The 17,405-nt window shown below is 49.1% G+C and overlaps 1 protein-coding gene across 1 annotated transcript; it reads right to left on the reverse strand.

Annotated features, from left to right (window-relative positions):
• Positions 1-5,537: 5,537 nt before the first annotated feature.
• NKX6-1 (NK6 homeobox 1) lies at positions 5,538-10,548 on the reverse strand. Its single transcript, XM_052642249.1, has 3 exons — positions 9,885-10,548; positions 7,949-8,121; positions 5,538-5,807 (listed from the first exon to the last, which is right to left on the reverse strand). Exons 1-3 carry the CDS (start codon positions 10,546-10,548, stop codon positions 5,538-5,540), a joined length of 1,107 nt encoding a protein of 368 aa, XP_052498209.1.
• Between the last annotated feature and the right edge of the window lie 6,857 nt (positions 10,549-17,405).

Consider the following 17,405-nt stretch of genomic DNA (forward strand, 5'->3'; position numbering starts at 1 on the left):
ATGGAAATATCTGGTCTGGGCCAGAAAATAAATGATGCATATATAGATATTCATCTTTGAGGTGAATAATCTGTCGGATCAAAGAATACGACTAGAGAGTGAACTGAAGCTTTCAGATGAACCTTCCAGTTTATGGAGCCACTCCCAAGCCAATCTCTGGAATGCTCTGCTGTGCTCAGTCGTGTCTCTTTGCGACCCCATGGACTATAGCCAGCCAGGCTCCTCTGTCTGTGGAATTGTCCGGTTGCCATGTTAATGCTGAAGACTGAACTTTAGGAAAACAGCCCAGCCGTTTTATCATCCCACTCACACCATCACCCTACTCTCCAGTCAAGCTTTTCATCAGTAGATGTGGGGCATATATTATTGTGATTTCCGCAGACCTTGAAAAAGGCTACATTAGAGAGACTGTTTCTCTGTGAAGCTGGAATCTAAATGCTGCAGAACAAAATATACACTTTCTTGTCAAAAAACGGAAGGGTAGAGAGGAACTGACTTCTTTTAAAGTTACACTGGGGAAGGCAGAAGAATATTTTTTGCATTTGTGTGTGTGTGTGTGTGTGTGTGTGTGTGTGTGTGTGTGGTGGAAAGGAGAAAATTTAGAGAAATCTGCTCAGATTAACCTAAAATAGAGTTTATAGATGAAATCTGCTGCTTCCTCTGTTGTTATTATGTGAGTCTATTGTCAGGGATTGACAAAAAAGTCAGTCTCTTTTCAGCTATTCAGTGCTAGGAGTTCCCAAGCGGAATTTCACCTCTCCTGTGTGTGTGTGTGTGTGAGTGTGAGTGTGTGTGCTGATGACCAGCTTAATGGACAAGACAGTGGAGATCTACCCTAGCTGGGCTAATAACGCACTCATGTTCAAGACATCAGGCTCTAAAAGTTTTCAAAGGCACTCTCAGGCTCTGTTGCCTAATGCTGTATTTCTAAGAAGAGCCAGCCTCCAGGCCAGATTGCTTGCACACTGAGCGGTGAGAGGCACACATCTTTCCAGGGAAGAATGAACTAGTTTTGGCTCCTCCCAAGTAGAGAAAGGGAAAGTGGATTACAGTACTCACGTGCTTGGGAAGCTGCTCAATAAACCACAGTTTCTGGGAAAGAAGGTGTAGAGCTTTACAGAATCCTCTGAATGTGAGCCAAAGAAAGGTAAAATCAATTAGAACTGGGACTGGAATTTGGGGACTGAGAAAGTAACCGAGTAGGAGCTTCAAATTATGAACGCAGCTGGGACATCTGAGAGGCAGGAACAAGGCCCTTTGCTTCCAGGCTGAGTGCCCTCACCCAACCTCACTGGGTTTCCCTTTATAGGAAAAGACATTCATGTATAAAACAGAAATGAAAAAGCAGTTTTACCTTCCTTTAGCCACACACACACAGAGCCTGCATTTTTCTCATTTTGTTTTCCATGTTGACACTTTGTTACCTATAAGCATTTTTAAAAGCAGAGGTGGAGTGGAGGATAGGGAAGATGGGTGAAGGTGATCAAAAGGTAGAAAGCATCTGGGCATGTAATGTAGAGCCCATTGAGCATGGTTAACGATACTGTAGTGTATACGTGAAAGTCACTAAGAGTCTTAAAAGTCTTAAAAGTTTTCATCATAAGGAAAAAAAAAAGTGTGGTGATGGATATTAACTAGATGTATCATGGTGATCATTTTACAATATATACATATGTCAAAACTTTACGTTATACACCTTAGACTTGCACAATGTCAATTTTATCTTAATAAACCTAAGGAAAAAATTTTTTTAATAAAAGCAGAGGTGTATTGGGCCACTTGCTGTTACTTTTTGTTTTTAAATCATGACCCCTTTAGCTGTCATGACTGATTGGCAGGCTTAATCAGATGCTTATGGCTGGTTAAGGTCCTAAAATTTTTGAGCATGATGAAAAATAATTCTTACTCTCCCTTGCTTAAGCTGTGGAGTGTTTCCTCAGCTTTCGTACCATGCTAACTCTTAGGAAAAACATTCCTGTTGTGCATACACGGAACTAAACCAAACCAACCATGATAAAGGAGGCCTAAGTAAGGTACCCCCCACCCTCTCCTCCCTCACTCCCAGTTTTATGGTGCCAGTTGCAACTGGTGGCCAGCTGGAATCCTGGGTGGAAGTAAATTAACTGGAAACTCCAGTCACTGGTGCAGTCCCCTGGGATAAAGGGACGAATGCCAGTGCAACATGGCCCCAGAGCGTACCTCTGGCTGCTGCCTGCACAACTCAGGGCTCATCAGTGCTCAGACTGGCAAGAACAACACTCTGTCTGCCCTCTGCATATCTGCCTGTAGGATGGGGGCCAGGCCACTAGCTTTGACACTTTTCAGATTCTTTAAACACAAAAAGCTCAGAGAGAATGCTTCCTGAAGGAACTGGAAGAGGTGTCTCTCCACCTACCTAACTGGGGATAAATGCTATAGACCTAGCTGCTTCCCTTGTGGCTCAGACGGTAAATAATCCACCTGCAATGCAGGAGACCTGGGTTCAATCCCTGGGTTGGTAAGGTCCGATGGAGAAGGGCATGGCAACCCAGTATACTCCAGTATTCTTGCCTGGAGAATTCCATGGACAGAGGAGCCTGGCGGGCTGCAGTCTGTGGGGTAGCAAAGAGTCGTTCACGACTAATCATAGCACATTTACTTCTTGGGAAATGCTTCAGTCTTGGTTCCAAGTTTTCTATAAGTGATACTACTCTTATTACTACTACTACTACTGGCATAATAGTTTTTATTATTATATTTCAAAAAGAGCATTTCTAATTATCTGGTGGATTGTTCCTTTCTTAGGAAGCAGGAATAAATAAAAAGTTGCTTGGCTTTCCAAGACAGAAGAGGGATGGAAGAAGGTAAAAGTAAGTAAATAAAGTAGATAAGAGACTTCATTTGGTGCAAAATAACAAATCATAAAGTGGTCCTTTAGGATAACAGACTTGCTCCACCGCTAGATTCTTTCAGAAAGAGAAAGATGAGAGACAGAGGGACGGAAAGAAGGAAGTGAGGAAGGGAAAAGATCGATCTTATTGTTTACATCTAGGATTTAAATTCAAAACCTCTTTTGAAATAGCTACCTCTCTGTAGGACACACACCTTATTTAGTCTTGCAAAAGTGAAAGTGAAAGTCACTTAGTCCCGTCTGACTCTCTGCCACCTCATGGACTATACAGTCCATTGAATTCTCCAGGCCAGAATACTGGAATGGCTAGCTTTTCCCTTCTCCAGGGGATCTTCCCAACCCAGAGATCAAACCCGGGTCTCTCACATTGCAGGCAGATTCTTTACCAGCTGAGCCACAAGAGAAGTCTCTCGAAGAGAACAGAAATTTAGAAGTTTAAAACTTATTGGGAACTTCATAGACCAACTAGAGAAAAGAAATAGGGCAGATTTGTACCCTTCCTTTCTATTAAACCATGCCTTGAGGAATGTAGCCTGCAATAAGTTCCTTCGAGCAATTTCATTCCCAGTTTTTACTGTTTTTTTTTTAATTTTTATGTCATGTGGGTCCGAACAAAACAGACCCACATTTTTGTTACCTAACACGCGCCTGAAGAATCTACTGAATTCTATTGATTTTTCTCCCTTTGAACACAAGCTCATTAACCTGAAACACTAAGGGGATAACTATATTTCACTGAGCCTATAACTAAGTGTCTGAAAACAGAAAGATTCCCAAGACAGTAATATAGCTCTATCCTCGGGATTCCCAATTTTTATTTTTTCACAATTTCAGCTGCAGAAGCTGTGATATTGCTTCCTTAATCCTAGAGAATCCTAGAGAAGAAGCTTTCTTGAAATATAGCCTTCTCTATTGTAATGTTTAGCAAAATCAGGGGTCCCAGTTTTCCACCAACTTCTGTATTCTTACAACCTACTGGGGAGAAAATGTTAGCATCAAACAGTAGCATTGCCCCAACAGGCAGCTCCACTGCCTCCTTTCAGCGAAGAAAGCTAAGGCTGAATTGAGAAGCTATCTTGGGTATATGGAAATGAGGTCTCCCCAAAACCTCCAGGGACTTTCTCGCAAAGGAAAAAGCGATCAGGAAAAAATCAGACAGCACAGACAAGACAGCAAAGGCAGCCTGTTGGACAAGTCTCTCCAAGAAGCCCATTGAATGGGGCTGCATTTATCTTTCCAATCTAGGAGAATGAGAGATGTGACCTCCCCCGTTCCAAAATAATAATAATAATGTAACAATTATTTTACCCAAGAAACCAATATAAAATGCTTGTGGTCTTGACTTTTATTTGAGATCTCAGATGAGATCAAATGGTCTATATAAACCCTTTGATTCAAGGCAACAGACTTCTTCAAACTGTTTTTTAATTTGATTTATCCTTTGAAACAGAAAGTGCATTACATTTAACTGGTCTTGCAAAGGGGGTTTTCTTCTCTTTACAAACCGAATTCCTTATATAAATTAATAAAAGTTAAAGATGCTAATATATCACCGTTATTAGCTTTAAAAAAGAAAACAATTTACATAGTCTATAGTATTCTTATGATACAAAACACTTCAAATTCAATTACAGCAACTAAATGGAGTTTCCTGTTTCTGACCCAGAGCGGTTGTAACAATTCCCACCATCTACTTTAACACGCATTTTTATCCGAAAGGAGTTAAATTAAATACAAGCTATCGTAGCCCCATCCCTCCCCAACACTTTCTTTAAATCACTAATAAATAGCAACAAACGACTGTGCAATTTCAGAGGGGGACAGAGAGGCTGGTTGGGGGCCTTCCCTGGTTCCACGTCTTCTATTTCAAGTCCTGGAAGGGGCAAACCGGCTCGGAGCCAGGGGTCGTCGGGGAAGAGCCAGAGAAAATGTAGGGGGAAAAGAGACTGAACAAATCCAGACCCGAGAGGGGCTCGAGAGGGGAGGGAGAGTGAGAACATTCCTGTCTACGCTTCTCCAATTAATTTAAAAATAAAAGGGGAACCATGTGGTTTGAATTGCTCTTAAAAGCGGGAGGGGAGCCGGGAGAAGGAGGTCCATCTTTTTATACCAAATTCCAAAAAGAAAGCATCTTACATTTTAAATATTCACAAAAAAGTAACTTCTAGTCAGTGTGACTCACGATTTATTTACAAAGAGCCTTCAACAGGTTACTTTAGTCGGCACAGCAGTTTGCGGGGGAGACTTGTCCCTCTTCCCATCGGTGGCTCCGAGGTCCCCCGCGCGGTGGGTGTCGGAGGGTCCAGACCGGGCCTCCGCGCTCCCCGCCCCGGCCGGTCTCCAGGCAAAACTGGGGTGGGGTGGGGTGGGGAGGGGGGCGGGGGCGGCGTGAGGAGAGGGAGGGGGGAACACAGAGAGGGAGACGCGGCTGGGACACCAGGCGGGGGCCGGAGGGTGGCCCCGCTGCAGCATCAGTTCGGTGCAATTCGTGGTCTTGTCTGCCACGTCTCGTCATCCTCCGAAGTCTCTGTCCCCTGTCCCTGCTCCACTCGTAAGTTACAAAAATAGATATGTACATCTTAGAAAAGAGCGCGGGGCCCCGGCGGGCGGGAGACGCGAGGCCGGCGGGCGCGCGGGCGGCGGGCGCTCAGGACGAGCCCTCGGCCTCGGACGCGTGCAGCAGGAGCCCGCCGCCGCCGCCGCCGCCACTGCCGGTCGGCTTGTGCTTCTTCAGCAGCTGCGTGATTTTCTCGTCGTCCGAGTTGGGGTCCAGGGGCTTGTTGTAGTCGTCGTCCTCCTCCTCGTTCTCCGAGGCCCCTTTCAGCCGCTCGGTCTCCGAGTCCTGCTTCTTCTTGGCCGTGGCCATCTCGGCTGCGTGCTTCTTCCTCCACTTGGTCCGGCGGTTCTGGAACCAGACCTGGGAGACCGAGAAAGCGGAGAAGAGGGGAGATTCGAGGGGAGGCGGGGTGGTGGAAGGAATTTCCGCGCGGCACAGGAGCCAGGCCGTGGCCCCCTGCTCCTGCGGGCCGCCTCCCCTCCCCCCAACGACGAGGCTCGCTCCCCCACGGCCCTCCCGCGTCCGGGCCGTCAAAGTCGGTCTCCATCGCCCAGGTCTCGTCCGCGGATCCGGCACCAACAAACTGCCTGCCTTTGCCATAGTGATAGCAACACAAGAGTATTGAGGTTGTCACTGAGCGATTTCTCAGAAGAGGAAAAAAAAAAAAAACCTTGGAAACTTAAACTGAGTTTCCCTAAAAGACTTCGCTTGCCTACTTTCTAGTTGGAAGTAGAAAACTTTTCCCCTCTGTAAAACTGCTTCCTAATGATTGCAATTCTTCGTTTTTTTACTTTCTCAGATTCAGGTATTTCAAACAATCTGAAGCGTACTTGCTTTTTAGTGAGATTTGTGGGGAAAGACACAGCATTTACTCTAATAACCTCTGTTTTTTTCACTTTTGGATATTTGTTTGTTTCACTTATTTCCCGTCTGAATACACACAGAAATGGTGGGTAAACACTCCCCTACCCACGTATACTTGTATGATGTAATGTCAAATAAAAAAATTGATAAAACACAAACCTCAAATCAATGATAATAACGAACATAAATGCATGAAAATATTTAATAGCTTAGTTGAAATCATCATAGTAGTTTGTGTGTCTCTGTCTCTCTGGTTTAATGTTTTTCATAAAACCAAAGACCAAGACAAGAATCTTCATGAGTTATTTTTTTTAAGTGAAATTTTGCCAATTACATTATTTCCCACTATTAGCATGCCTGGTCTTTCAAATATTATTTTAATATTGATCCTTCCTAAGACATTCATTTTTATACAACTATTTTAAGCCTATTCATGATTTTTGACATTGTGTTTGATACACATATTTTAAACCTAAAGCAGCAGCCATAAGTAACCAATTTCCCAAACATATTGAAGCATCCTCTCTTTATGTTTCTCATCCATTTTCTCATCTGTTATGTATTTATCTAGAGAATCAGAATTGTTAAGAAAGTGATTTTTAGTTTCTTTATGCAGCTATAATTCACTTCTAGCCACGTAGACATATTTATGGTGACAAATGAAGACCTCCAGACTACTGTGGTAAACTTTGTACCAACCACTGCAAAAAATAATCTTAACAGTGATGGTACTCTAATGGTCACATACAAAATCACTCCTGAAATGCACTAATATAGATATCAATATATATATATACATAGAGAGCACGATATAGCAAAGTGAAGAACAAAAGGGACTACTGGAAATATAGGAAACCACTAGATTTATGGTACACAGCTGTTTACATCCCTTTATTTTTCAGGGAAAGAGATCTCCAATTTGATTCCCTGGAAATATACTATACAACTCAATTATAAGCTAAGTGACATTTTAATTATAAATTGCCATAAACAGTAAAACCTTACATCTATTGATAAACTTCTGTTTCATGATACAGCCATAATCTTGTTAATTCACTTGGAAAATTACTACTCCAAAGTGACTGCCTTCAGACTCAGTTAAAAGCAGGTGCATCCACGTTAAGGGGTCAAATCTTGTGGATTTATTGGTTTTTGTTAACCTGTAAGTTAATACAGTAGCACTATAATGCTGATCTACATTAGGAAATTCTGTTAACTAGTGGAGCCTGAATTGACAAGCAAAAGCTTGAATATGCTTACAAATAGAACAAATAGAAGCTATCTAACTGGCCTCATCTATTCTCAGGGCTGATATTTCAGTAATGCTTTTATTCTCTAATAATGGAGAGTTCCCCCAGCACATGCTGCTATCTAGATTAACCTAATTTCAAAGGCGGGGGCTTGATTCCTTTTGTTCATCAGCAGTTTGCCCGCCTGTGAGACCCAGAGCCTTTGTAACTTACTCCCCCCACCCACCAACCTCCTTCGCTGATCTCAGCTCTCCCCAGGCTCCGCAGACACGCACCCCTGGGTGGGTGGCTATTTGTTAGTTTGGTGTGTGTGTGTGTGTGTGTGTAGGTACACATGCATGGCATACACAGGGGCGCTATTCCTCGAGGTTTGCAAGGTCCACTCACCTTGACCTGACTCTCTGTCATCCCCAAAGAATAGGCCAAGCGAGCCCTCTCGGGCCCCGCCAAGTATTTCGTTTGTTCGAAAGTCTTCTCCAGGGCAAAGATCTGCTGGCCCGAGAATGTGGGTCTCGTGTGTTTCCTCTTCCCGTCTTTGTCCAACAAGATGGATCCTTGATCTAGGAGAACGGATTTTTTTAAAGGGAAGGGAAGAAGCAATCAGTTATGCGCGGCTCCACTGAGAAGAAACGGACTCCAGAAACCACGTTGCGGTGGCAACCGAGAGCGTGCTCCTCTGCAGCACTGAGAAATGCTGGGGGCACTTACGGCCCCACGGCTCTTCCCCCCTTGGCTTTTTTTACACCCACCTGTTTCTTGTTGTTTTTTGTCTTTTAAGCGGGTGTGTTTGGAACTGCATTAAATAACCTCTGGCCCAACAACGACGTCCAACTGAGAGCTCATCGCTCAAGTTTGCCGAGGCTGAATCGCTAGGGCCCTGGAAACGGAGTGCGGGGCTGGGGGCTGGTGGGCAAGTCCCCTTCCTCGCCCGCCTAGTCTAGTTGGAGGCGCTTGGTCTCTGGGCCTTTGCGTGGGGACGACTAATTTTGTTCCTCGAACGCTTTCCTAACCTGTGCCCGCGCCACAAAGGGCGCCTTGTTTTAGAAACACAAGAGAGCTAAGTCGTCCCCCAACCCTAACGCCGCTGCGGCCGAGAGGGAGGGGGCGTCGCCTTTGTTGGAGGTCCCTACGTGGCCGTCCGAACACATACAAAAGCATCTCCCCGACACCCTCACCCGCCCCCGCCCCTGCCAGCCACCCCAGTCCCGAGGCTCCCCAAGGGAGCCTCCACTTGGCTCCCCCAACTTCCCTCAGTTACTGCCGCTCAGCCACAGAGCTGAGAAGTGAGATCCGGAGACGTGAAAAACTTCGGGGACTCGGTCAAAAGCAAAGAACTGAGCGAGAAAAGGACCGGGCACTGGGCTCTCAATGCCACCCGGGAGGATGGGAGCTGCGTCGACAAGCTGGCCAACTACCTAGAAGATTAGAGTGATCCTGGGCTAACTCAGTTGGTTTCCAGCAAGATCTTTGAGGGATGTTGCCTTCCCCCCCCCCCCCCCCGCCCCCCCGCCGCAATCCTTGTCCCGCCGCCTGGTTCGTCCTCCGGTTCTTTCTCCTATTAGGATGTTGAGAGCCACGACGCCCCTCAATATGTCCAGGCCCAAGACGTCCCGGCCCTCGGGGCCGAGGCAGGTGGAAAAAACCAGGGCCCAGCGGTGAGGAGCGGCCCGAAGTGGCTCTCGCCCTCGTGCACCGACCGCGGACCTGTCTTCAGTGGGCTCCCTGGGCTGTGTGCACTCGCAGGAGGAAGGGGGTGGGGCGGTGAAGAGGACCAGGTGAAGTGGGGACACCCTGGACCAAGTCGCACATGCAAACACAGGCGTTCGGCTCAGGGATGTGAAGGGCTCGTCGATGCCGTTACCCCACCAGGAGGCCAGTGAGGCTGCGAAGATCGAATGGGACTTTGGCCTGGGACACGGGAAAGCTGGAGTGCGGGCGGGGACGCAGTAGCCCCTCTTGCCCTCCGCACCTCTTTAACCCAGGAGGGGCCTACGGTTCCGGGCCGGGCTGTTCCGGGAGCAGCCGGGGCCTCGCGTGAGACACATGTCCCGCACACCGCGGTGTGTTTCACGGAGACGCATGCACACGCGCTCTGCTCCGCGTGCCCGGGACTTGGGAAGAGGGGCCGCCTGGACACACCATGGAGCTCAGGAAAGCGAGAATCCCTCCCCGAACGCCCTGGCCCATCCTAAATCGTGTGATTCTGGCGCTGCCAAACTGCTCGGCCGGCAAGAGGGTGGACCCGGCCGCTTGCACACCAGAGGCCGTGACCTGAGAGCCGGCAGAACCAGCACAAGTGGGCGCAGCAGGCGACTGTACTCACGAGGGGTGCAGGCCAGGCGGGCGTCCCTCCAGGGTGGGCTCTGCATCACTCCCGGCCAGAAGATAGGCGTCCGTCCGGGCAGCTCGGCGAGCGGCTTCGGGTACCGACCCACGGCGGCCACCGCCGCGGCGCTGGGGCTGAAGTAGAGCCCGGGCGGCGGCGGCGGCGGGCTCAGGCTGCTGAAACGGGGCAGGCCGGCCAGGAGCCCCGCGGGCGACGAGGCGGCGGCGGCCGCCGCTGCGGCTGCGGCCGCAGCAGCCGAAGCGGAGGTGGACGAGGAAGAGGAGGATGAAGAGGACCCGGAGGGCGAGGCGGAGGGCAGGGCGGCCCCTGAGGCCACAGGCATGGAGGGCCGGCTCAGGATGTCGTTGATACCGTGCGGGGTGGCGGCCGAGAGCTGCTGCGGGGGGCTGCCCAGGGCCGAGAGCCCCCCCGCGGCCGGGGGCTTCAGGCTGCCCGGGTTGTGGGCGCCCAAAGGCGGGGAGGGCGACGACGAGGAGGATGAGGAGGACGAGGAGGAGGGGGGGCCGGCGGGCAGCGGGGGGTAGGCGGCGGGGTACAGTGGGGTCTTCATTTCTGCCATGCTGTGCAGGGCGGCCAGGGGCGGGCTGCTGAGCAGGAACGCGCTCTGCCGGGGGCCCTCCATCGCCCCCACCGCTAACATCCCACGACCAGGCCGGAGCCTGAGGCCACGCAGCTAGGGCGCCGGCCCCTGCCCCTTGGCGGGGCTCCGGAGAGCGAGAAGCGCCGCGGGCGCGAGCAAGGAGGCGCTCGGCGGCGCACCCGGGGGCGACGTGCCAACGGGGCCAGGAATGCCGCCGCCGAGAATTGCTCTCGGAACTGCGCAGCAGAAATGTCCAAACACACCAGTGGAGAGGCGGTGGCTGGCCGAGACCAGCGAGCAGCGTCCGGGTGGTTTGGGCTGTCCTTTCCCTGCTAGAGTCCTGGATTCAATCTCGGGCTCCTCGTTTCTTCCTCACTTTTTCCTCGCCGCTCAAAGAGCGCAACCTCTCATCTTCTGCTTCTTGGAAATAAGCAAAACCAAACCCCGTCCGGCCCCAGAGAGCTCGTAAGAAAGTTAAGAATCACCGAATCTTTGATGTGGGGAGAGTTGGGGGTGGGGGGCCGGCTCGCTTTCTTCGGGGAGGTTCAAAGGATGCCGGGTTCCGCTCGACGAGCTCCAGTCTTACTTGGATGCCCTGCTCTTTCGGCCACGAGGTTGATTCGCACTCGGCGCGCGGCGCAGGGAGAGAGCGCATCCAACCCACGGGAGGGTTGGCCTCTGGGCGGGCTTCCTCCGCCTGCTCTGCCCGGGGCTTCGGCGCCAGAAAGGGCAGTGCCACCGATCTCCGCGGCTCCCAGACTCGGCGCGCCGACCCGTCTTCCCCTGTACGCCACGGGGTACTAGAGTTGCAGTATTGAAAAGAAAAAGAAAAAGTGGGGAGGAAACACACAGAAAATCAAAGACTAAGTGAGAAGTCTGACGCCTTCAGTTATGGCTCCACTCGTCTGTCCACTTCTGCGAAAGGGCCTGGCGACCCCAGCCCCACCCCGCCCCCAGCGCCCTCTCTTCCTCTCACTCTCCGCCTTTGCCTCTTCTGTCTCGCATTTTCTTAGCGACTCCACAGGGTTCGCTTTTCTAAGTCCTGTCCTCCGGCCAAGCTGACCCCCTCTCCGAGGCTGTTCCACTACCTCTCTCTCCTCTCCTTGCTCCCTCCGGGCCTGACAGTTCAGATGAAGCTCTCAAAGGTAATAAAACATTTGCATCACTCCCTACCCCTCTTTAGCTGGGGGACGAGAGGGAGGGGGAGATGGGGGGTCCAAAATGAGAACTTTGAAGGACGTCACTCCGAGGCAGCCGGGAAGGGCGGGCCCGAGGAGCGGGGAGGGTGGGGTGCAAGCCGGGGGCGTAACCACCGTCTCCAATAGCGCTCTGCCTGGGGCCTCGCGTCGCCTCCGGGTCACGCCCACTCGGAAGCGCCAGGCCTTCCGATTGGCTGAAGAGGGCGAGCCGTAAGACCGCGCCCGCCTGGTTCCCGCCCCCTCCCACTTCTATCCCGCCGGTGGGCGGGGCCAGGGGCGGGGCCTGGCGAGTGGTGCGGTTCGGCCTCTGGGCCAGTGGACGCCTCAATTAATTGTGTTAAATAAAATGGGAAAGGGGAGGGGGGGAGCAGAGACGAAGAGGGTATTACTTTTTAAAGAGAAGAATAATGAAAACCCAGCCCTTTTATGGAAGAGCAGTTCATATTCTTCCCTCGCCTCCCCCTCGCCTGCTCTCGTCACCCTAGCCCCCCCTTCCCCCACGAGCTCACGACGCCTCACCTCGAACAGAGTCTGGTCTCTTGTAAAATGGAGCTAATGGAGCAGGCAGCCGGCGCAGCCCTGGCCTAGCTCCTTCTTTTGAAGGGATTAATTAAAGGCCATCTGGGCTCTCCCAGGATTGTGTAAATTAATTTGTTGCTCCTTAAGCCTTGGAGATGTCCTTAATCCCCTTGTAGGCCAAAGGATCGCCCTATTCCATCTTTGCCACCTCCTCGCTTTCCTTCTCTGTTTATTCTCTTTCACTTTTCTTTTTATTCCTGGGTCTCCCCCCACCTCCACACACACAAGATGTTATCATTTATAGGTTTACTCCATTCTCAGGGAACGGAATCCGCTTATTGGGAGCATTTGTTTCTCATGTGATGTTTCAACCTGAGGGCAGTGAACTTTTTAAACTTTTCTCCCCTGTGATCATTATTTGTTTTGAGTTTTACGGGGTCAGAATCATCAAAATTGAGGTGGAGTCTTTAGATACAAAAGAACCTGGTACACATACACACACCCCTTCACAACCATCTTGAAAACTCTTACCCCTCTCTCAACCCCAGAATGTTTCCGGGAGATGGAGACTTCCCAGCTTCTGCGCTGTGATGATAGGATGTCAGGGTTTAGGTGTTGGACGGCGGTTTCTCTTATTCCCTCTCAATTTCTTCCATAGCTGGAGATCTTTAAATTTCCAGGAGCGTTGAGCTGTGTACACAGGGAAGGAAGACCCTTGCACAATTTTGAGATTTCAGGGTATTAAAGTAGCACACCATCGAGGGATAAGCACTACAGTAGTTTGGACAAGATCATTAAGTCCAAACTTAATCAGCAGAAAATTGAAATAAATAAGGAATACAATTCGAGCGACACCACCAATGGACCGAGTTTGGCTGTGAGAGCCAAAAGCTAGTATTTGCATCCCAGCATGAAAAGCCAGAGGGCTTATTCCATTTAGATAACCTAGGGTTTCCGCTGCACTGATCTTTTAAAGGTAGCAACTTGAGCTTGAGTTTGAGAGGTTTTTGTTTATCTTTTGCCACTTTTGTTATTCACTTCTGATATAAAAATAACGTTCCCTCTCGATTATTTTTCATTAATTTCGAGACTGGGCTAAACCCATCACTACACAGACCGTAGACTCTGACTAAGGGGAGGGTAAGGTCCTTCTTCGATGTGAATTATGCTGAGTAGAGCAAGAAGACAGATGATGAGGCGCCGTCTGTATTTCCCCGTGAGGATGTTTGCTGGGCTGTGGGTATAAACTCCAGCGCCCTGTCCTTGGGCCACTAGGGGAACTCCAGTAGGAGGAAGGCGCGTGTAGCCCAACCCTGGCCCGAGAGTTGGGGTCCTCTGCTTCTCGATTCGTTAAAAACGAAACTTTATCTCGCCTCGGGAGTCTCCAGGACGGCGGTGACACACAACCCTTTGCCTGAACCCCGCGCCTGGGCCCGGAGCAACCTCCTCACCTCCCCCGCACACCTCACACCACATTCTCAAGGACTAGGTAGGAATGGAGAGGGAAGGAAGCCAGTGATCCCCAAATACTCCAATTTCAAAAAGCGACTTCGCTTTATTTAATGTAAGTAGCCTGACCTGGGAAAGCATTGAACATTTTCCTACTGTAAATCTAGTATATGATTTGGGGTGGGTGAGGAAGAAATAGAACAAAATCAGAAAGACCGACCAACCTGGCGAACCACTGATTCAACTCCACCCAATTCTGGGTTAATTGCCATCGGTAAATAATTGCAAAGCTTGGGTGCCGATTGGAAGTCTCAGTCGTTAGCTTTTATTTATCATTCACATTGCGGAATTAAAACAGCAGTGTTGTTCTTAATTGTGACAATAAAAACATCTGGGGTCTATGTACCTAGATCCCGGGGAGTGAGCCCTGGGTGCCCGAATCCCGCATGGGACAATGAAATTCAGAGGCTCACGGCGAGGCGCGGCCGAAGGAAGGCCGGTCGGTGTCTCCTGCCTGGTGCTGTTATCATGATCAATCTGCTCCGTCTTTCTCTAGCTGGGAGCCTGGAGAGCGAGGGGCGTCCTCGAAGGGGGTGGGCTGTTGGGAGAGATGACCCAGCCCCTGCAGAGCGAAAACCACCTTCCGGACGGCGTCCTGGAGGAGCAGATCCCGACTCAGACGCGGGAGGCGGGTTTTTGGTTAGGGCCATCTTACACGCCGCATACACACGCCCTAAAGAATCAGGACTTCTCTCCCTCGGGGAACCGCCCCCGCCTAAGACCCGCGCGCTGTTCTGCCCACGACCTAAGAGAGCCCGGCATTTCTAAGCAACCCTTGGAAATGGAACGTGTCACACGTGCTCACGATCCCCTTTGCCCCCCGCGTCTCTGCACTATATATATGTATGTATGTATGTATGTATATTTAGGGGGAGGACTGTGTTGGAAAGCGATTGATTTGCATTTTAATTGAAAAATAAATGAAAGTGGTTTGGCAAATTCGGAGGTTGTAAAAAGAGCTAAAGGGTAGGGGTGGAGAAGGCGACGCCCCCCTTCCCAGCCCCTGGACTTCCTTTAAGCCTGCAGACCAGGGCCTCCGTTTTCAAGTTACTGTTTTCAGTCGGTTCCTACTATTATGCAGCCTGCGCCACGCACTTGACCATCCCACCCTCTGTCTTAACCCTGGCCTCGGACGCCTAGCGAGTTGTGCTACTTCTGTTTTAAATGGAAGGGGCAGAGCCTAAATTCAAAGTAATTCACAGAGGAATGCAAATGAAATCTCAGCTAAGTGTACTTAAATTCAGCAGTCTGTCGGGGATGAATGATAACTATTCTTCCCCAAATATATTAACGTCAAACAAAGGTCGGGATACTCAAGTGTAGCCACAGGAAGCCAATTTTAAATTCGGAGAAGGAGGGAGGAGGGGGAGGAAGGGAATTTTGTGTGTTTCAGGCCAAAACCCACTCCAAAGGGTGTTTGCCTGAATTGTCCCGATGACTTCTTTAGTAACTCCACTTGTGCCGACGAATGGGGCTCATTTAGGCTGAACCCAGAGGCTGGTTGGGTTTACAGCTCCTGTTAAAAAGAGGGGTCGAGTGGAGCCGGCGGCTAAGTAGAAACTCAAGGGAGAAAGAAGGAAGTCCACGGTCTTGCAATCACCCAGTCTCCGAGAAGGAGAGCTCGGCTGTGTACATCTCTTTGCATGCCCTAAAGGCGGTTTTACGGAAACTGGATCCTTGGCCGCTTCTGCTAACCAGGAATTAAGGAGACTACTTGGGAAGGGTCGGGGTACAGACAGGCCTACAAGTGCGGGGTGGGGAAGAGCCCTGGGGGAATCCTGCTGTCGGCCTTGCTCTCTCCGCCAAGACCAACACAAAATGAGAGAGGGAACCGATCGCTGTAGACAGCGTAGTGGGATCTACTACCAAAAAGGTTTGGAATTTCGTGCCAGCCTCCATCGTGCCAGCCTCCACCTCCCTGCTCCCATCGGGGATCTTCAATGAGACAACACAGCACCCCTGCGCACACCTACAGAAGCTCTCCTGGGGGACATGTGCACTCGGAAGGGAGGGTTGTGAAAAGTCCCTGAAGATGGAGAATTCTAAGTCTAAACGTCTGCAATATCAAAACTGGATTCAGGAGTGAGAGGAAATGCAAGAAAACACCAATGACCTGCTAGAGAGAAAACTAGTCTTGAACTCCAGCAAAGCACACGTAACTTTAGCAAACATATCTGCATGTATAACACCCAAGCCCGGCATGCCCCTGAGTATTTTCTACAAAGACCCATTCGCTTCCAGGGAAGGTACCTGCTTCGACGTACATTCTGGAAATCAAGATCCAGTGTGGATTCCTCCATGTGCTTGAAGGAATGTCTGTGAATGTCTACAATTTCCTTAAAAAATAAAATGCTGGTTCAGTTTCAACACCAGGTTAAACAGTATCTATTGTGGACGGCCGGTAAAAAAATTTACACCTGTATAATTGACGTCCATGGAGCATAACGTAAATAATTTTAAAGGAGCCCGTGAACTAGTTCCTCTTTGTCCCCCTAAAAGGTGTTGCTTCTGACTTGGGTGTGCTTGCGTGTGACAGCACTGGTGCTTTCAGCCGACTCACGGTGTGCGCCTCCTTCTTCTTCCATGAAAAAAAGTTGTCTTATTTGCGTCACTGCCTCGCTTACAGTGCCTGGGTCCTTCAGGCCTTTTTAAAGAAACCCTGAGCAGTTGCCGCCCTCTTGTGGAAGAAACGTAGCAGTTCATTCGGTCTAGAAAAGACAAGCTTGCCTGGTTGTGTTAAAAGTAGAAATTTAATTTCTCAAACAGGTTTGCCTTTGTATAGATCCTTGATTAATATGTGCTTAATTTTTATCTGAAATGCCAAATGCATAAAATGAAGTGTAGGCCTGGCGATTCTTGCTTTAATTCAGATAGCAAAAGCCTTCTAAAATGAACATTTCCATTTTAATCTTTCTCCCCTCCCCTTCATTGCATTCTGTCATTTGACTCAGTCTGGATAAAACAAATTTCAATTTTTATTGGAATTATCTTTTTTACTTTTCTTCCCTAATTATCAAAATAATACTATGCTTAATTCAGAATATTTGGAAAGTAGAAAGAATTATAAAAACAAAGAGCCACCCATAATCCGATCTTCAGGGGACAAGCACTTCCGATATTTTGACATATTTGCTTCCTGTCTTTTTTCCAATCTTAATCCTATGTTTGCTTTAATAGTCGAGGTCTCATTGAGTATATACTAGTGTATCCTGAAATTTATTTTATAACCTGCGTCATCCACTTATTGAATCAGGTACAGATCAGCACTGAAATCTCCCAGACTTGGTCTTCTATGAAGTGAGAAGAGCCCTGCACACTGTCAGGGGCCTGGGTCCAGCTTACTCCCACAAACCATGATCCTGCGGGGAGGCCAAGTGCTCAATGCCAAGATCCCTGCCCTGATTTTTCCATGAATCCCTTCAGGTTCTCAGACACTTTACCACTAGATCTCAGAATGTTCTGACATATAATATTAATAATAGCTAACACTGAATGTTTACTGTTCTGAGTACTTCACAGTAGTAATTCAACAACAATTCTGCATCTCTGAATTAATACGATAGCTATCCCTATTATAAGAATGATGAAATTAAAGCACAGAGAAGTTAAGTAACTTGCTTAAGATTATACAGTTAGTAATTGGGGAAGCTGGAATTTAAACCCCAGGTGGTCGGCTCCATAGTCCATACT

Source organism: Budorcas taxicolor, chromosome 6 (assembly GCF_023091745.1).
Source record: "Budorcas taxicolor isolate Tak-1 chromosome 6, Takin1.1, whole genome shotgun sequence".
Classification (NCBI taxonomy): domain Eukaryota; kingdom Metazoa; phylum Chordata; class Mammalia; order Artiodactyla; family Bovidae; genus Budorcas; species Budorcas taxicolor.